The sequence below is a fragment of the Narcine bancroftii genome, chromosome 3, assembly GCF_036971445.1.
Source record: "Narcine bancroftii isolate sNarBan1 chromosome 3, sNarBan1.hap1, whole genome shotgun sequence".
NCBI classification, from domain to species: domain Eukaryota; kingdom Metazoa; phylum Chordata; class Chondrichthyes; order Torpediniformes; family Narcinidae; genus Narcine; species Narcine bancroftii.
This window is the reverse complement of record NC_091471.1, coordinates 93,058,108-93,079,631: the sequence shown is the minus strand read 5'-3', so window position 1 is coordinate 93,079,631 and position 21,524 is coordinate 93,058,108. Positions and strand designations below refer to the sequence as shown.

General features: G+C 37.8%; 1 protein-coding gene across 10 annotated transcripts in view; it reads left to right on the top strand.

The window, feature by feature from the left end:
- Positions 1-21,524, top strand: part of pcm1 (pericentriolar material 1) — a 120,283-nt gene that overhangs the window by 58,439 nt on the left and 40,320 nt on the right. For all 10 annotated transcript variants that reach the window (XR_011353538.1, XM_069924543.1, XM_069924540.1 and 7 more), the window contains 2 exons: positions 3,259-3,437; positions 4,162-4,339. Coding sequence is in view for 9 of the 10 variants with exons in the window: in XM_069924543.1 (XP_069780644.1) it covers positions 3,259-3,437; positions 4,162-4,339 (357 nt within the window). In the remaining variant the exon portion in view is untranslated. The remainder of the gene's footprint in view (positions 1-3,258; positions 3,438-4,161; positions 4,340-21,524) is intronic.

Below are 21,524 nucleotides of genomic sequence, written 5' to 3'. Positions count from 1 at the left end.
TCCATACCTTTCGCGTCCTTTATATATCGAGCTGACCAGAACTGAGCACAATATTCTAAATGTGGTCTTATAGGAGATTTATAGAGCTGCAACACTACCTCACAACTCCTGAACTCAATCCTCTGACCTATGAAACCCAGCATTCCGTAGGCCACCTTAACTATCCTATCATCCTGGGCGGCAACCTTGAGATATCTATGGATTTGGACCCTAAGCTCCCTTTGTTCTTCCACACTGTTAAGTATCCAACTATTAACCAGGTTATGATGAAATTGTACAAGGCATTGGTGAGGCCAAATTTGGAGTACTGTGTACAGTTTTGGTCACCAAATTATAGGAAAGATATAAACAAAATAGAGAGAGTGCAGAGAAGGTTCACGAGAATGTTGACAGGATTTCAAGGTTTGAGTTACAGGGAAAGGTTGTGCAGACTGGGGCTTTTTTTCTCTGGAGCGTAGAAGATTGAGAGGGGACTTGATAGAGGTGTTTTAAGATTTTAAAAGGGACAGACAGAGTAAACGTGGATAGGCTTTTTCAATTAAGAGTGGGGGAGATTTAAACTAGAGGGCATGGTTTAAGATTGAAGGGAGAAAATTATAAGGGGAACATGAGGGGAAATTTCTTTACGCAAAGGGAGGTAGGGATGTGGAATGAGCTTCCAACAGACGTGGTCAAGGCGGGATCATTGGTTACATTTAAGGAAAGACTGGATAGTTACATGGATAGGAGAGGACTGGAGGGGTATGGACCGGGTGCTGGTCAGTGGGACTAGGAGGGTGGGGATTTGTTATGGCATGGACTAGTAGGGCCGAACTGGCCTGTTCTGTGCTGTCAGTGGTTATATGGTTATATGTATTCTGCCTTTAAGTTTGACCTTCCAAAATTCATCCCCTCACACTTACCTGGATTGAACTCCATCTACCGCTTTTCTACCCAACTCTGCATCCTGTCTATATCCTTTTGTAACCTTCACTATCCACAATTTCTCCAAGCTTTATAATCATGAAAACTTACTGACCCATCTTTCCGCTTGTTCATCTAGGTTATTTATAAAAATCACAGAGCAGGGCTCCAGAACAGTTCCCTGTGGAACTACACTAATCACTGACCTCCAGGCAGAATACTTTCTGTCTGCTACTATTCTCTGCTTTCTACAGGCAAGCCAATTCTGAAACCATATGGCCAAAGTTCAATGAATCCCATGCCTCATGAGTCTGAACGATTCTCCCATAGGGACCTTGTCAATTGCCTATATATACAAAATCTATATATACAACATCTACTGCTCTACCTTCCTTTTTTTTTGTTACTTCCTCAAAAAACTCATTTAGGCTTATGAGGTATGACCCACTCACAAGGCCATGCCAACTATCTCTTGAGAATACTGAACTTCTCTAAATGCTCGTAAATTCTGTCCCTAAAAATCCTCTCCAGTAGTTTGCCCACTCAATGGTCTGTAATTCCCAGGATTCTCCCTATTACCTTTTTTAAACAAGGGGACCATATTTGCCATTCTTCAATAACTGGCTTCTCCCTATGGTCAAGGAGGACTCAAAGATCATTGCCAATGCCCCATTATTTGTCATGTAGGTTAGAGAGTCTGAAGATGTATGAAAATGTTATAAATAAAATTGTGTTTGGATTTCATTTACATTGAACAACATTTATTTTTTAAAAAGTGTTCATAGTTTTACCAAAATAAACAACCAACAATAAAAATTTTCATTTCGTGGTTGTACAAGATGCAGAATCAACCCATTCTGTTCTTTTTGGATTATCACAAGTTGAAACTTATTCTTTGTTTGTATCGTGGTTTGTATGAATAAATCATATATTTATTCTGTACTTTGAAAAAATTTGTTTCTGCATTTTAAACATTATCTCAATCATTCAAATAGTCAGCTTGCATTTATAAATTGGCATGGTGTTGAGCCTTGGAGAAATGTATATCTGTTTTTGAAAAATAAAATTTTAATTAATTGTAAATTAAATGTGAACTATTTTATCTGACAGATTGGATCGGGTGACTGGTCTAAATTTAAAAGATTTTAATTTAAAATTTATCAGACCCTTTCGGCCTATGAACCCTTGCCATCCAATTACACCCAATTAACCTGCGCCCATGGTACATTTTGAACTGTGGAAGGAAACTAGAGCTTCCGGAGGAAACCCACTCAGACATGGAGAGAATGTACAAACTTCATACAGACAGCACGGGACTTGGATTCCACTCCCAGTAGCTGGCGTTGTAACAGTATTGCACTAGCTGCTACGCTAACTGTGCCGCTCCACAGTTAAGTGGAAATTCCCAGCACATCTTCATAACACTATGTATCTCATTACAGATGTTGCCTCAGACTCTGAAGTACATTTCTGACAATTATGTGTTTTCTGCTATAGGCACATTCACATTAATATTCCTGTACTTTGCATCTTTATTGTATTGTCAGGGAAATTTGTCTACATGGTTTTATGTCACATAATGTGTCAAAACAAGATATAAAAGAACTATCCTAAGCAAATGCCCACCTGGCCTTGAGTTCCCGTCTAGAATTTGACCCACCAAACTAGCATTGATCATCAACCACCCTTTTACACTTTCAATATTCATCCCATTTTATTCTCCCCATTTTCTCAATTCCCACAAGATTCCAACATTCACCTGCATGCCAAAGGCAATTTATGTAATCGATGAATCAACCAATTTACGTGCTTTAAGATGTGGGAGGAAACCGTAGTATCTGGAGAAAGCTTGTTAGGTCATGGGAAGAATGTGTAAACTTCATTCAAGTTGAGGGCTGAACGTGGGGATCTGGCACTGCCACTGTGACTTGTGAAAGAAGCCCAAATACATGTAGCTTCTGTTAAGTTTAAGACTTTAATCTGCACTTTTTCAGGACCCTGATATTTTGCTTTGAGCTATGTATTGTTTCAGTATTCTTGCTCTTCTGGTTTTTTGGAAAGGCGAAAAATATCTAGAGAACTTGCTATTTCAGTAAAACTTGATCAGAAATATTTAAAGAAAAAAAACACTTGAAGGTAGTTTCTGATGAAAGAATCAGACATCAAGGGTTTATTTGTTTTAACTCTGTTTAAAACCAGTTTAAAAGTAATTGTTGCCTAAACCTGAAAGATGTTTCATTTAAGACTTGTTTTTCTTGTATGCCTAAAATAATATACATTTAAAGAACAGTTATCATATTACTTGAATCCTTGTTCGTAAAGACTGAATATTTGCTTGTTGTTTTATCCTTGTAGACTCAGGCAAAATCTGAATGACCTTCTGACTCAAGAACAGCAGCAAGACAAGAAGTCAGGAAATCAAAGTGTTCCACTTCCTTCCCCCAGCAATTTTGTCTTCCCTCCATTTTTTCCTTCTCCATCCTTAAACCCATTAAACATGTCAAGATTTCCCAGTTGTTCTCCTTTGGTTCATGGTAAGTGGTGATTTTAGAGGAAATAGTTATTCATATATGGATTAAGTTCATAATTTTGATGTGAATAATATTTGGTTTAAAGAAAATAACAAATGAACACTGTCAATTATTTTTTTTAGACTGGGCATAAAGTAAACTTTTGATCATTGGTGGGAACAGTAATAAATGGAAGCCAAACACTTCTCAAATAATGTGAATGCTTGAAAGATCTAACCTAGAAAGTGAACTGTATAACCTGGTATTTTAGTTCAATGCATATCTTAATATCAGAGCAAAAATACATGCAAAGAAAGATTGTGAGTTTCACAAATTATGTGTTTTCTTTATGCTTCCACAATGTTTTTGAGACATGACTTGCCAGTTCCATAATTTGGGTGTGGATGATCTGTCTCATACAGAAACTGACCTCTACTGTATTCCAATCTCTGCTTTGTATTTCATTAGTGGACAGCTGAGCTGGACTCTAGGACAGAGGGTTCGCCTAGCATAGGTCTAATTTGAGCAAAATAGTTAGTTATGGCAGTGGATCTCCCTTTTAATGATCCTTCACCTCTCACCTCTCACCTTTCAGTACTATTGAATAATCTGAGCACTAATTTAAAAAAAAGAACAAGACTCTTAATTGTTTCTGATCAGACAACAGAGTTGAGAACGTAAGCAAAGCAGCTGAAAGCCATTGTTTTACTCTTTCTCAATAATCAATTCATCTTTTGTTTCAAAACAGGTTTTAATGTTAATCCCATATTCCCACCTGGGTTTAGTGATGTGTCTCAAAATGTCAGTGTCCAAAGCAGTGATCAGCAACCTCTTGTAAATGAACACAGCATCTCTGGAAAAACAGAGTACTTGGCTTTTCCAAAGCCATTTGAAAGTAATTCTCCGAAATGCAGAGATAATAAATGGTACGTATCAGTGTTTTTAGCTTTCAATCTTCGTGCTTTTACTAATTTTAAAAAAATATGGTATTTTCCTTGTGTAAATTTCTAGTGGTACAGCATTATATTGGTGACAAGAAATTCTAGTTTGCATATATGGTATATTTCTAAGGTTTATTGCAGATAAACTCTGACTTGGGATGGGATTCCGTTCTGGGACTTGCGTCGTATGGTGCAATTATTATAAGTCGGGGTCTACCTGTACCATCCTGTCCCTGTTGGGAGGCCGCCATCCCCACTGCTGCCGGGAGCACAAGGTAACGTCACCTCACAACCTACATTGTGATTTGGAACACGGGCACAGATTGCCATCGCTCTCTCTCCCTCTTCAATCTCTCTCCCTCCCCAGCAACGGCAATCTGTGCATACATTCCAAATTAGCTTTTTTTTAAAATGGCATTGGTTTGTCAAAGCACAATACAGGTCGAACCCGACTTACCTTTATTCAAAACTGATTCTGATCATCATAACTTCAAAATATCGTAAATTGAAACATCATAAGTCAGCGGTATTTATATTTTTCTTGTAAACATAGATCTATATATAAGACTATACATGCTACTACATTCTCTTTAGCTGACAGTTATGAGATTATCTCCATTATTTTCAATAATTGGAAAGTGATTGGAGAAATGTTGTGAGCAATTATTAATCTCCAGGTCAGCAAATCTTTAAATGTTCACACTTAGATGTTTAATGTCATGGCTAAATTTGTGTTTCATAACTGTACAGGCCAGTTAAAGAAATACTTGTATTTCAGTAAATACCATATATGCTCTTGTAATCATTTTTATTTTTGGATCACTTTTTGGGGCATATAAAAGGGGGCAACTTTTACACAGGTCAAACTTTTGACCTCATGAGTACTTGTGTCGTTTAAAGCATCGGGAGCTCGGATGGCCGGGAGGTTCGTGGTCGGGACGTCAGTAGCTCAGGTGGGTGGTTGGCTGGCAGGGATGAGGATCTGCAGTCGGGACTTTGAATAGGCAGGTGTCTGGGCAAGGATTCGCGTTTGGGAATTCGGATGAGTGGGCGCTGGGGCTAGGATCCACAGTTAGAATTTCAGATGGGTGGGCGCCGGGGCGAGGATCCATGATCAGGAGATTGGATGGCTGGGCACTGGGCAAGGATCTATGGTCAGGAATTCAGATAGGCAGGCAGTGGGGGCGAGGATCTGCAGTCATAGTGTTGGTGGGCGGCCGTGGCCAAAAATACGGGTCAACTTTTACACTGGTCATGCAAAAAAAATCCACTTTTTAAAAAAAAGCCAAAAAAGGGGTCGACTATTATACAGTATCAACAATTACATGTGTATATGTAGTAATTGAATCTTAGGAAGAGTTTAAGAAGAGCACTAAAACACTGGGCTCTACTGAAACTTACCAAGAAATTCTTTTTATATACTGGCCTTCATTTACAGGAAATGGACCCTGTTAAAATGGAACGGTGAAGTAGACTCAATTGGCCAAATGGCTTAATTCTGCTCCTATTATCTTATCTGATTATCTTATGGTCCATGGTCTTGTGATCTGCCAAGCAGTGGGAGAGGATTTTGAGGGTAGAGGTAATTGGGGACTGAGGCGCCGAAAGAACATAGGCTGGGATAGAAGATGGAGCAAGTCATCACTCCATTAATGATGAAGGAATTTTCCCTGTAGCAGCCTGGATATGTGACATCTGAAGCCAAAGTCAAACATGTTTTAAACTTCCGGAAACTGCATTGGTATCTAAGCAAGTAACATCAATTGAGCAGAATCCCAGCAGTTTACATGCACATGCTGAAGATGCAGATCAAAAGTCTGCAAGTACACTACGTAGTGTGTGACTAAGATTTTGCAAATATTTTAGAGAGCAAGTCAAGTTTATTCAAGATTCCTTTATTGTCAAATAATAAAAATAGTGCAATATTACATGGAATTTGCTTTCATCTACCAGACATTCGCCATCAGCAGGAATTGCCTTAAGCACCTCTTGCAGTCAGAGAAAGAGATGCAAGAGAGTCCCTTCAGCGTCAGCGAGTGTCCGTGGATTCACCTCCAGTGATCCCGCAGCCACATAGAGTGCAGTCCAAACTCAGCCCAAGCTCCTTATCCAAATCTCCGACATGATCAGGATGTCTTCAGCACCTTCTCACATCCCGGTTCTGATACCAGGTATCTCTTTAGCTAGTTTTGAGCTATGAGTTTATCACTTCGAGTCGCCAACTGCCCGCGGCCCAAGTATTCTTCAGCAGCAGAGCCCCTCACTGGTCAGCCACTTGGCCTCCTTCTCAAATGGGGGAGTTTTCTCCTTGTTTTCTGGTGCCCTGTGCCAGTCCTCTGCTTCCCTGGAGTACGCAATCCCTTGTGGCTGCTGCCGACATTACATACCACCATCTTGGGCGCAGACCCTGCAGTCGCATAATTTTTAAATAAAACCACTGTCAACTCCATAAACAGGCTATTTAAAGCCTGTTTGGAGCTGACAGTCTGACAAGGCAATTGGACCCTGCAGGAGTCCTGTTTCTCTGCTCTCCTTGGGTCTGCACCAGTAGCAGCACCAGCAATGCTGGCTTTTTTTTTCATATTACATCTGATTGCAGAAGTATAAACTGATGAAACAGAGTTCTCTGGTCCTTGGTGAAAAAGATGCAGACATACAACCAAACATAACACATACAGACAATAATACATATACAAACAAATAAATATTGTTTCAGGAATATGAGAGTCTCAGATGGTTTGTGTGAGCAGTTTCTTTGATCGTTCAGCATTCTCACTGCAAGTGGGAAGAAGCTGTTTCCCAGTCTGGTGGTGCCGGCTCTGATGTTCCCATATCTCTTACCCAACGTGAGCGGTGGTAGGGGTCCTCAACGATTTTGTGCACCTTCAAACAACGATCCCGGTAGATCTCTTCGATGGGTAGGAGGGAGTATCCCGTGATCCTCTCTGCCATTCTTGTGGATTGAATGCTATGCAATTGAATTTCTAGACCATGTTTAAATAATAATTGAAAGTCGTGTCTGTTCACTGTCCATACTTGAGAAATAGTTAAAAAAAAAAAGTACTCTTTGTAGGTCTTTCACATAGCAAGATGTTCCAAGACACTTGACAAGGGTAACTGCATTGATCATTGAATTTTCCAGTTTCAGGTGTGCTGCTGTGTTCCCCTCTCTCCTATTTTTGTCCTCTCTCCCATATCCTCTCCCAGCCCACGATCACTCATTCTCATCCACTTTCCCACTACCCACATATTTCACCCAATGAATTCCCTCCTTCAATCTGGTTCTATCTAGATTTCTTTTTTTTTGGGTGTGTGTGAGGATTTCTGTTTCCAGCTGTCACTATCTGATTTTTGTCTAATTTCTACTTCTTGCTTAATCTGGGTCCATTGTCCTTCATTCTTCACTTCTCCACTGTTCACCTATCACCTACTGTCCCTCATCTCACCCATCTCCTCTCTGGCAGTTTTCTCTCTTCACTCACTGTTCCTGATGCAGGGTCTTGACCTGAAATGTTGAAAATTCCTCTGACACATTCCACACAGATGCTGATGAACCTATTTAGTTCCTCCAGCAATTTAGTTTTTGCTTGTAGAATGCTTCCTGCAGGGTCTTTATCCAAGCATTATTTCAGTAAATTTGCCCATTGGCAGAAAATTTAGAGACATTATTTCATGCCATTAACAATCCAAAAGGGCTAGAAGTAGTTCACAGAAAGGTGGTGTTGAGTTTTGAACATGTGATGTCCAAACCTTTATATGTTTGAATCTACTATCCTTGCCCTTGCATGAAATTCTTGACTGTCTCTCTTTGATCTTGTGCAGGGGAGATCACGAGAAAGATCAATCATGGAATAAAATTGATTGCATATCCTGAACCAATTGGTTTAAGCACATGAATTGGTATACACTTAATGTTTTGTCCAATTTCAAGAATAGTGATTTTTTTTTCCCCCAAGAGCTCAAAATGAGCTTTGGTGGCAGATGCATCAATTATAACACACCAAAGGATGTGAATTCCATTTTATAGATAATTATCTTCTGAATATGAGTTATTAAATAATAGTTCAAATAATAGTTGTAGGTTGCTTTTTTGAAGTAGTACCTCATTGGATGGGAGGTCAGAGGCTGTCCATGCTTATTACTTTCTGGAGTCATCTGCATTCCTGGGCGGTTGAATTTCCAAGCCAGGTTGTGATGAAACCAGTTAGTATATTTCCACAGTGCATCTCTGGAAGTTTGATAGAGTATTCAGTCACATCCCAGATCTCCTCATGTACCTTAGAAAGTAAAGGCTTTGATTGCCTTCTTCACAGTTGTCTTGACGTAATGATGTTGAATTGTGAGGAAAGAACCTGGTGTATTCCTTAATTAATGCATGCTTCTTCAATAATGAGTTTTGTATGAACTTGACATTTTCCAGAGATATTTTAAGAGTTTGTGGCCCACAGGACCAACCATTTGATACTTCTTATTCTGGTATGCTGTAGTACTTGGTTAACATAGTAGAGCCGTTTAATTTTGTGTTGTGGTTGTATTTTTTTTCACTCTTCTGTGATTTATCTGCATTTGGTTTAACTGTGACATTTGTATGGCTTTGACAACTGGTGGTTTGGTTCCTCGATAGGAACCTTGCTGTGCAAATGACTTTAATATATTCTTGACATATGCCTGCAAGAGAAAATGGATAACAATTTTTTTTTTATTTTTTAAGTTTAAATACATCTCCATGCAATTATTCTCTTGAGTTTTATTATTTTGGTGTACATTTGTAATGTTATTTGATCTTATGGTTCATTATTGTTTTTGTCAAGTGAATACTGGTAAGTTGTACTGTGGTATCGTTACGTGACTAAAAAGGTCAAGGAGGGGCAAAGCTTGAAATAGCATTTGCAAAAATGGTCAATATGTAGGTACAGCAAGAAAGCTAAGAATGGTGAAATTTATTATTAAGATACATGAATAGAAAAATGCAGATTTTATCTGAAGTGATGTGGTAGTATAGGTAGCCCTACTAACGGAAGGATATTAATGCACTGGAAGCAGTTCAGAAGTTTACTAGACTTGTATGTAATAGGAGGATTGTCCTATGATCAAAATTTGGTCAGGGTAAACATGTACTTTTTTATGTTCAGAAAAGTGAGAAGAAGCAGTTGAATGTTTGATTTTGAGAGCTCTTAAAAGTGGACATATAGGGAATGTTTCACTTGTGGGAGAATCTAGAACTAAATGCTTTATAAAAAGGGTCGTCTATCCCAGAGTTGTGTATCTTTGAAATACTCCTCAAAGTATTTATGAAGGGAGTGGAGTCACATGATGGAGTAATGGCCGGTAGGAGAATACCAGCCCTCTCCAGAAAAGAAGAAATAAAATGAAGAAAACACAAAGTTCAAGAAACCCAAAACGCAACAAATAAAAGATAAAGTTGTGGAGAAAAGAAAGAAAATGGCACCCAAGAAGGAAAAAGCAAAAACAATGGGGAAAAAAAGAAAAGACACTGGAAGAGAAAGGAGAAGGCCTTACCTGCATGAAGAAACAGAGCCATCGTGGAGAAGAGAGCCCGCTCCCCAAGGTTGATGATGACCCTGCAGAGTCACAACCTCCTGACCGCTGGACTGCAAAAATGGCTCTCTGAGCCGAACAGAAGTGTGCAACTGCGCATGCGCACGCTAAGAAAAAAGAAAACACCGACGGGAGGGGGGACCAGCTGAGGAGCGAACTACCACAGCGCGACAAGCTGAGAGATGCCTGACAGCAGGGCTCTCAGCTGAAAGAAGAGGAAAGCGACAGGAAAGGAAGTGATAGGAAAGAAGAACAGCAACAGGAGGCCCAACAGATAACTAGCCCAGAAGAAGAGGACCAACAGCAAGAGGCCATGCAAACAAACACCCAGCAAAGTGAGGCAAGCAGCTCAACAAGAAAGTCAGAAGAGACACAGATACAAGGAAGAGAAGTAGAAGACACAAACACAGGTGCAGATGCAGAATAAGGGGAAGAAGAAGAAGACAAGCTCTGCACAGAGGAATGAGGTTAAAACAGGTGGACAGTATATAGATTTTAAAAAATTTTCAACAACAAATGAAAGCATTAAAAGAATCGTTGACATTAGAATTTAGTGAAATGAAAAGTACAGAAGGAAAGTGAGTAGAATAGAGTTGGTCATGACAGAAATAGGGAAAAGATTAGAAAATGTGGAAGAATGAGAAATGGCTGTAGAAATGGAAGTGAATGACTTAAGAAGAAAATTGGAAGAAAGTGACAAAAAAGTTAGAGTTACAAGAGTTGTTAGTTCAGAAGATGGATATAATGGAAAACTATAGTAGGTGAAACAACATAATGATCGTGGGCCTAAAGGAAGATGAAGAAGGCACAAATATGAAAGAATTTATAAAAGAATGGATCCAAAGGTCCTGGGAATGCCAGAAATACAGGAAGGAATGGAAATAGAAAGGGCACACAGAACACTAGCCCCGAAACCACAGTTACAACAAAAACCAAGATCTGTTTTAGTAAAATTTCTGAGATACACGACAAGAGAAAATATAATGGAGAGGGCCAAGAATAAAATTAGAGAAAAACCATTGGAATACAAAGATCAAAATATATTTTTTTACCCAGACATAAGTTTTGAACTCCTAAAGAAGAGGAAGGAGTTTAACACAGCAAAATCGATCCTATGGGAAAAAAAAGGCTATAAATTTATGTTAAGATATCCAGCTGTGCTTAAAATATTTATCCCGGGGAGCAAAACAGACTGTTCTCGGATCCGGAGAAAGCACGAGATTTTGCAGAACGCCTGCAGGACAGAAGGAGAGATGAAGAGATGCAACAAGAATGATGACAAACTACATATAAAGATGTAAAAATAATGTATAAGTAAGAACTAAAGAAGGGAAAGAAAAGGGAAGAAAGGAAGTAAGAGGGGAAAAAGAGGGTGAGCTTTGTTAAATGTGAAGATAAAAGTTTTTTCTGGAGGGGGTTGGGTGGGAGGGAATAACAGTCACTGCGAAATCAGTTGACGCTTGCGAGCAGGTTCGCAATCCAAATGGAGAGGGTAGTTGTGGTTATCCGGCAAGGGACAAGGGGCAACTCAGCGAGGGGGGGAACATTTGGGGTTAAGGGAATTTTAGATGTGGGAGTTGTTGAAGTATTTTATGTTTTAGAAATGTTGTCATACATTGAGTTCAAAAAGGGAAAACTGAGAGATGAAAATGGGGAAAAGGGGGAAGGTGGTGGTGAGGAAGCAGAAATGAGGTGTAAACAGAATATGAGATGGCCATGTTGAACTATATGACTATAAATGTTAATGGAATACATAACCAAATTAAACGAAAAAGGCTATTAAATTTCCTGAAAAAAGAAAAAATTTACAGCATTTGTGCAGGAAACGCATCTAAATGAAGTAGAACATAATAAATTAAGGAGAGACTGGGTAGGGCACGTAGCGGCAGCATCATATAATTCAAAAGCCAGAGGTGTAGCTATATTAATCAATAAAAATGTACCAATCAAAATAGAGGAGGAAATAATAGATCCAGCAGGGAGGTATGTAATGATAAAGTGTCAGATATATTCAGAATTCTGGAATTTGATCAATATATATGCACCTAATGAAGAGGATCAAAAGTTTATGCAAGGTATTTTTTTGAAGATTGTAGATATGCAGGGGAATATATTGATAGGAGGGGATTTTAACCTTAATTTGGACCCAAAGTTGGATAAAACTGGACAAAAGACTAGCAAAAAGAATAGTGGCCAAATTTATGGTTAAATCAATGCAGGAAATGAAATTTATGGATACATGGAGGAGGCAGCACCCAAGGGAGAAGGAATACTCATATTATTCGAGTAGACATAAAACAGACTCAAGGATTGATATGTTTTTGTTGTCAGCCCATATTCAAGGGAGAGTTAGGAAAATGGAATATAAAGCTAGATTGCTATCTGATCACTCACACCTGTTATTAGCAATAGAACTGGGGGACATCCCACCAAGAACATGTAGATGGAGATTAAACTCCATGCTACTTAAAAGACGAGAATTTAGAGAATTTATTGAACCCAAAATTAAAATGTACTTTGAAATAAATACGGAATCAGTGAAAGACCAATTTATATTATGGAATGCAATGAAAGCTTTCATTAGAGGGCAGATAATAAGTTATGTAACTAAGATGAAAAAGGACTACAATCGGAAAATAGAACAGTTGGAAAGGGAGATAGTAAGTACAGAAAAAGAACTAGCAACAAGGGAAGATTATAACAAAAGAATTGGCGGATAAAAAAAAATAAAATACAAAACATTACAAACGTATAAGGTGGAGAAGAACATAATGAAAATAAAGCAAAAGTATTATGAGCTAGGAGAAAAAATGCACAAAATATTAGCCTGGCAACTTAAAACAGAACAAGCTAAAAGAACAGTATTGGCATCAAGGAAAAAGGTCAAACAAATTACATATAATCCAATGGAGATTAATGAGAACTTTAAGGAATTTCATGAACAATTATACCAAACTGAGAACGAGGGGAAAGAAGACAAAATAGAGTTTTTAGCTGAAATTGAACTGCCAAAATTGCAAGAAGAGGAGCAAAACAAGCTGATAAAACCATTTGAAATAGAGGAAATACAGGATATATTAAAAAAGCTGCCAAACAATAAAATGCCTGGAGAGGATGAATTCCCAGTAGAATTCTATAAAACATTTAAAGAGTTATTAATTCCTCCTCTCTTGGAAGTAATGAACCAGATAGAAGAAACACAAAACTTGCCAGATTCATGTAAGACAGCAATAATTACAGTAAAACCAAAGTCAGGGAAGGATCCACTAACACCAGTATCGTATAGACCAATACCTCTACTTAACTCAGATTATAAGATAATAGCTAAACTTCTTCTTTGGCTTGGCTTCGCAGACGAAGATTTATGGAGGGGGTAAAAAGTCCACGTCAGCTGCAGGCTCGTTTGTGGCTGACAAGTCCGATGCGGGACAGGCAGACGCGGTTGCAGCGGTTGCAGGGGAAAATTGGTTGGTTGGGGTTGGGTGTTGGGTTTTTCCTCCTTTGCCTTTTGTCAGTGAGGTGGGCTCTGCGGTCTTCTTCAAAGGAGGTTGCTGCCCACCAAACTGTGAGGCGCCAAGATGCACGGTTTGAGGCGTTATCAGCCCACTGGTGGTGGTCAATGTGGCAGGCACCAAGAGATTTCTTTAGGCAGTCCTTGTATCTTTTCTTTGGTGCACCTCTGTCACGGTGGCCAGTGGAGAGCTCGCCATATAACACGATCTTGGGAAGGCGATGGTCCTCCATTCTGGAGATGTGACCCATCCAGCGCAGCTGGATCTTCAGCAGCGTGGACTCGATGCTGTCGACCTCTGCCATCTCGAGTACTTCGACGTTAGGGATGAAAGCGCTCCAATGGATGTTGAGGATGGAGCGGAGACAACGCTGGTGGAAGCGTTCTAGGAGCCGTAGGTGGTGCCGGTAGAGGACCCATGATTTGGAGCCGAACAGGAGTGTGGGTATGACAACAGCTCTGTATACGCTTATCTTTGTGAGGTTTTTCAGTTGGTTGTTTTTCCAGACTCTTTTGTGTAGTCTTCCAAAGGCGCTATTTGCCTTGGCGAGTCTGTTGTCTATCTCATTGTCGATCCTTGCATCTGATGAAATGGTGTAGCCGAGATAGGTAAACTGGTTGACCGTTTTGAGTTTTGTGTGCCCGATGGAGATGTGGGGGGGCTGGTAGTCATGGTGGGGAGCTGGCTGATGGAGGACCTCAGTTTTCTTCAGGCTGACTTCCAGGCAAACAGATTGGGCGACTGTGTACCAAAAGTAGTAAAACAAGATCAAACAGAATTTATTAAGAAAATACGAACAGCGGATAATGTCTGTAAGTTCATTAATTTAATTCATGCAGTTCAAGGAAATAAGATACCAACAGTGGCTGTTGCTTTAGATGCAGAAAAAGCCTTTGACAGGGTAGAATGGAATTATTTTATTCAAAGTAGTAGAGGTTCAACCTACCAGAAAAATATATTAATTGGATTAAAGCATTATATAATGGACCATTGGCGAAGGTGACAGTAAATGGATATGTACCTTAGTAGGTCTACTAAGCAGGGATGTCCACTATCTCCCTCACTGTTCGCTTTAGCAATAGAACCATTGGCAGAACTGATAAGAACAGAAAATAAAATAAAGGAGGAGGAGTATAAAATCAGTTTATTTGCAGATGACATCATGGTATACTTAACAGAACCAGAAATATCAATAAAAGAACTACATAAGAAGTTGAAGGAATATGGAGAAATATCGGGGTACAAGATCAACGCAAATAAAAGTGAAGCGATGCCAATGAGTAATGCGGATTATACAGAATTTTAAAAAGAATCACCATTTAAATGGAAAACACAAGCAATCCAATACCTAGGTATTAGACTAGATAATAATTTAAGCCACCTATATAAATTAAATTATCAGCCATTAATTAAGAAATTACAGGAAGACTTAGAACATTGGAAAGAATTGCAACTAACATTGATAAGGAGGGTAAATTGCATTAAAATGAATGTCTTCCCAAGGATACAATACCTATTTCAATCGTTACCAATTCCCTTAACAGAGAAATTCTTCAATGAACTAAAGAGAATAATAAGGAAATTCTTATGGAAAGGGGGGAAACCGAGGATAGCGTTACATAAATTAACAGAGTGGTACAAACAAGGTGGTTTGCAGTTACCAAACTTTCAAAATTATTATAGAGCAGCACAATTAAGGTATTTATCAGATTTTTATCAGACAAGGGAAAAACCAAATTGGACTAAGATAGAGCTAGATAAAATAGGGGAGAAGGTAACGGAACATATACTTTATAAGTGGGATGGAAAGCTGGTGCAATAAAAAAGTTCACCAGTACTGCATTTACTCAATATATGGAAGAGGATTCACTTAGAAAGGAAAAAAAAATTACCAACTACCAAAATTATTATTTTTTTATTTTTTTTAATTTTTTTTTATTTTTCACACCATAAATCACAATAGCCATGATATACACTTTTTCTTTTCCACACATTTACAGTGACTTTTTCTCCCTCCCCCCTCCCTCCTCCCAAGCCACCCCCCCACCCCCCCCCTCTCATCCATTTTAGGTATACAATCTAGGTTGCATTAATTCAGTTAGACAATGTTGTCATTCAACAAAAATACACCAGAAATTCTACTGAGTCCATTCTTTTCTTTTCTTCTCCTTCCATCAACTTAGGTAATGTTTGTTCCCGGTAGGTTTCGCTATTATATTTAATGTAAGGCTCCCATACTTGTTCGAATATTTCAATATTATTTCTTAAACTATATGTTATTTTTTCTAATGGAATACATTTATTCATTTCTATATACCATTGTTGTATTTTCAAATTATCTTCCAATTTCCAGGTTGACATAATACATTTTTTTGCTACGGCTAGGGCTATCTTGACAAATCTTTTTTGTGCATCTTCCAAGTCAATTCCAAATTCTTTATTTTTTATGTTACTTAGGAGAAAGATCTCTGGATTCTTTGGTATATTGTTTTCTGTTATTTTATTTAATATCTGATTGAGATCATCCCAAAATTTTTCTACTCTCTCACATGTCCAGATTGCATGAATTGTTGTTCCCCTTTCTTTTTTACATCGAAAACATCTATCAGATACTGTTGGGTCCCATTTATTTAACTTTTGCGGTGTAATGTATAGTCTGTGTAACCAATTATATTGTGTCATACATAGCCTCGTATTTATTGTATTTCTCATCGTTCCAGAACATAATTTCTCCCATGTTTCCTTTTTTATCTTTATATTTAAATCTTGTTCCCATTTTTGTTTAGTTTTACCATTTGTTTCCTCATTCTCCTTTTCTTGCAGTTTAATATACATATTTGTTATAAATTTTTTGATTAACATTGTATCTGTAATCACATATTCAAGGTTACTTCCCTCTGGTAAACTCAAGTTGCTTCCTAATTTATCTTTCAAGTAGGATCTCAGTTGGTAATATGCCAGCGCTGTATCTCCAGTTATATTGTACTTATCTCTCATTTGTTCAAAGGATAAGAATCTACTTCCTGAAAAACAATTTTCTATTCTTTTAATCCCTTTTTTTTCCCATTTTCTAAAGGCAAGGTTGTCTATTGTAAAAGGGAGTAGCTTATTTTGCGTCAATATTAGTTTTGGTATTTGGTAATTTATTTTATTTCTTTCTACATGAATCTTCTTCCATATATTGAGGAGATGGTGTAATACTGGAGAAGTTCTATGTTGTACCAATTTTTCGTCCCATTTATATAATATGTGTTCAGGTATCTTTTCCCCTATTTTATCTAATTCTAGTCTCGTCCAGTCTGGTTTTTCCCTTGTTTGATAAAAATCTGATAGGTACCTTAATTGTGCGGCTCTATAATAATTTTTGAAGTTTGGCAATTGTAAGCCTCCTTGTTTATACCATTCTGTTAATTTATCTAGTGCTATCCTCGGTTTCCCCCCTCTCCATAAAAATCTCCTTATTATTTTCTTTAACTCTTTGAAGAATTTTTCTGTCAGTTGTATTGGCAATGCCTGAAATAAGTATAGTATCCTTGGAAAAATGTTCATTTTAATACAGTTTATCCTTCCTATCAGTGTTAGTGGTAGCTCTTTCCAATGCTCTAAATCATCCTGTAATTTTTTCATTAGTGGATTGTAATTGAGTTTATATAATTGGCCTAGATTTTTGTTTATTTGCACACCTAGGTATCTTATTGCCTGCGTTTGCCATCTGAATGGGGATTCCTCCTTAAATTTTGAGAAATCCGCGTTATTCATAGGCATTGCTTCACTTTTATTTACGTTTATCTTGTATCCCGACACTTCTCCATATTCCTTCAATTTCTTATATAGTTCTTTTATTGATAGTTCTGGTTCTGTTAAGTACACTATCACATCATCCGCAAACAGACTGATTTTATATTCCCTGTCTTTTATTTTTATTCCTTTTATATTATTATCTCTTCTTATCGATTCTGCTAGTGGTTCTATAGCTAGCGCAAACAATAATGGTGATAGTGGGCATCCCTGCCGCGTTGACCTGCTTAAGTTAAATTGCTTTGATACATGTCCATTTACTGTCACTTTCGCTAACGGTCCCTCATATAATGCTTTAATCCAATTAATAAACTTCTCCGGTAAACTGAATTTTTGCAATACTTTGAACAAGTAATTCCATTCTACTCTGTCGAAGGCCTTCTCTGCGTCTAAAGCAACTGCTACTGCCGGTGCTTTATTTCCTTCTACTGCATGAATTAAGTTAATAAATTTACAAATATTGTCTGTTGTGCGTCTTTTTTTGATAAATCCAGTTTGGTCTAAATTTACCATTTTCGGTACCTGTTCTGCTAATCTGTTTGCTAATAGTTTAGCTATTATCTTATAACCTGTGTTTAGCAGAGATATTGGTCTATATGACGCTGGTGAGAGTGGATCTTTCCCTTGTTTTAGTATCACTGTAATTATTGCTGTTTTACATGAATCTGGTAAGTTTTGTGTCTCATCAATCTGGTTGATTACATCCAGGAGGGGCGGTATTATTAGGTCTTTAAATGTTTTGTAGAATTCTATTGGGAGTCCATCCTCTCCTGGTGTCTTATTATTTGGTAAATTTTTTATTATCTCTTGTATTTCTACTGTTCCAAATGGTTCTGTTAATTTATTTTGTTCCTCTATTTGTAGTTTTGGTAGTTCAATTTTAGTCAAAAATTCATCTATTTTCCCTTCTTTCCCTTCGTTTTCGGTTCGGTATAATTGTTCATAGAATTCTCTGAAGTTTTCCTTAATTTCTTTTGGATTATATGTAATTTGTTTGTCTTTTTTCCTTGTTGCCAATACCATTTTCTTAGTTTGCTCTGTCTTAAGCTGCCATGCTAAGATTTTGTGTGTTTTTTCACCTAGTTCATAATATTTCTGTTTTGTCTTCATTATATTCTTCTCCACCTTATATGTTTGTAATGTTTCATATTTTATTTTTTTATCCGCCAATTCTCTTCTTTTGGTTGTATCTTCCTTTATTGCTAATTTTTTTTCTGTTTATTATTTCCCTTTCCAACTGCTCTGTTTCCTGATTATAGTCCTTCTTCATCTTGGTTGCATAACTTATTATTTGCCCTCTAATGAATGCTTTCATTGCGTCCCATAGTATAAACTTATCTTCCACTGATTCCGTATTTACTTCAAAGTACATTTTTAATTGTTTTTCAATAAATTCTCTAAAATCCTGTCTTTTAAGTAGCATGGGGTTTAATCTCCATCTATACATTCTTGGAGGGATGTCCTCTAGCTCTATTGCCAATAACAGGGGTGAGTGGTCCGATAATAGTCTAGCTTTATATTCCGTTTTCCTAACTCTCCCTTGAATGTGGGCTGATAACAGGAATAGGTCTATCCTTGAGTATGTTTTATGTCTAGTCGAGTAGTATGAGTATTCCTTTTCTTTTGGGTTTTGTTTCCTCCATATGTCCACAAGTTTCATTTCTTGCATTGATTTAATTATAAATTTGGTTACTTTGTTCTTCCTGTTAATTTTTTTCCCCGTTTTATCCATATTTGGATCCAAATTCAGATTGAAATCCCCTCCTATTAGTATGTTCCCTTGCGTATTAGCTACCTTCAAAAAGATATCTTGCATAAACTTTTGATCTTCTTCGTTAGGTGAATATATATTAAGTAGATTCCAAAGCTCTGAATATATCTGACATTTTATCATAACATATCTCCCTGCTGGATCTATTATTTCCTCTTCTATTTTAAATGGCACATTTTTGCTAATTAATATAGCCACTCCTCTTGCTTTTGAATTATACGATGCTGCTGTTACATGTCCTACCCAATCTCTCTTTAATTTCTTGTGCTCCAATTCAGTTAAGTGTGTTTCTTGGACAAATGCTATATCTATTTTTTTCCTTTTTCAGTAAATTTAGTAGTTTCTTCCTTTTAATTTGGTTATGTATTCCATTAATATTTAGAGTCATATAGTTCAGCGTAGCCATTTCATATTTTGTTTATCTTCTCTTTCCGTTTTTCCATCATTACCTTTCCTCCTTTTCCATTTCTGTTTTCTTATTTTCAACTCTTTACCAGACAACATTCCTACAACATCCAACCTTTTCCTTATTCTCCTATTTCTATCTTCTTTATCCCCAATCTCCCCTTCCCCTCCTGAGTTGCCCTTTATCCCTTGTCGGACAACCACATCTCCCCTCTCCATTTGGATTTGCGAATCCACTCGCAAGCGTCAACTGATTTTGCAGTGACCGCTCTTTTCCCCCACCCAGCACCCCCCCAGAAAAGATTTCGCTTTTTATATGTCACAAAGGTCACTCTTTTAATTCACTCCTTATTCTCTCTATTCCATTACCTTCCCTTATTAATTCTTGTCTATACTCTCTATGTTTTCCTCTAATTACAGATACTTTCACATATGCCCATTGTCTCTATTCACTCTTATACCTCTTTACCCGCATACATATCAATCGTGGTCATTTTTGCTCTCATTACCCGTCTTCATCCCTCAGTCTAATTTTGTAATTGTTCTGCAAATTTTCGTGCTTCTTCTGGATCCGAGAATAGTCTGTTTTGTTGTCCTGGAATAAATATTTTCAATACCGCAGGATGCTTCAGTGTAAATTTATATCCTTTCTTCCATAAAATCGCTTTTGCTGTATTGAACTCTTTTCTCTTCTTTAGGAGTTCAAAGCTTATATCTGGATAAATGAAGATTTTTTGCCCTTTATACTCCAGTGGTTTGTTGCCCTCTCTTACTTTTTCCATTGTCTTCTCCAGTACCTTTTCTCTTGTAGTATATCTTAGGAATTTTACTACAATAGATCTTGGTTTTTGTTGTGGTTGTGGTTTAGGGGCCAATGCTCTATGTGCCCTTTCTATTTCCATTTCTTGCTGTAGTTCTGGACATCCTAGGGCCTTAGGGATCCATTCTTTTATAAACTCCCTCATATTCTTGCCTTCTTCATCTTCCTTAAGGCCCACTATCTTTATGTTATTTCTTCTGTTATAATTTTCCATTATATCTATTTTTTGGGCTAGTAATTCTTGTGTCTCTTTAGTTTTTTTATTAGATTCCTCCAATTTCTTTTTTAAGTCTTCTACCTCCATTTCTGCTGCTATTGCCCGTTCTTCCATCTTGTCCATTTTTTTCCCCATTTCTGTTAAGGTCATATCCATTTTATTTATTTTCTTTTCTGTGTTGTTTATTCTTCTTCTTAAATCATTGAATTCCTGTGTTTGCCATTCTTTAAATGACTCCATGTATCTTCTAACAAGAGCAAGTATATCCTTTACCTTGCCTTTCCCTTTATCTATTTCACTGTATTCTTCCTCTTCTTCTTTCTCTGGGTTGGCCATCTGTTGTTTCTTTGATGCCCTTTCCTCCTCTTCTTTCTTGTTTCCATTGTCTTCTGTGGTCTCTTCTTGCTGCAGGTGTTCTGCAGCTGTCGTTGCCGGCTGTGGAGATCGACTCCCCAGCTGGTCCCCCCTCCCGTCGGTGTGTTTTTTTTCATGCGCGGTTGCGCACTTTTACTCGGCTCTGTGAGCCATTGTTGTAGTTCTTTTTCTACCGACCTGAGGTAGTGGGGTCTTCTCTCCACAGCGGGCCTCTTCGGACAGGTAAGGCCTTCACCTTTTTCCTCCGTTGTCTTCTCTTCCTCTCTTCTTTCCGTTGATTTTGATTTTTCTCCTTTTGTCTCCATCTTCTTTCCACCTTTATACTCACTTTTCTTTAACTTGTATTTCTGTGCCTTTGTATTTTCTCTTGTTTTTCCCGACTTTTCTGGAGAGGGCTGGAGTTCACCGTCCGGCCACTACTCCATCACGTGACTCCCCTACCAAAATTATTATTGACGCAAAATCAACTAATCCCTTTCACAATGGATAACCTTTCCTTTCGAGAATGGGAGAGAAAAAGAATTAAAAGAATAGAAAATTGTTTTTTGGGAAATAATTTATTAACATTTGAACAAATGAAGTACAAATATGGAATAACTCATGGTACAATGTTTGCATGCCATTAACTGAAAGCCTACTTAAAGGACAAATTGGGAAGCAGACTGAGATTACCAGAAGGAAGCAACTTTGAATATGTGATTACAGAAACAGCG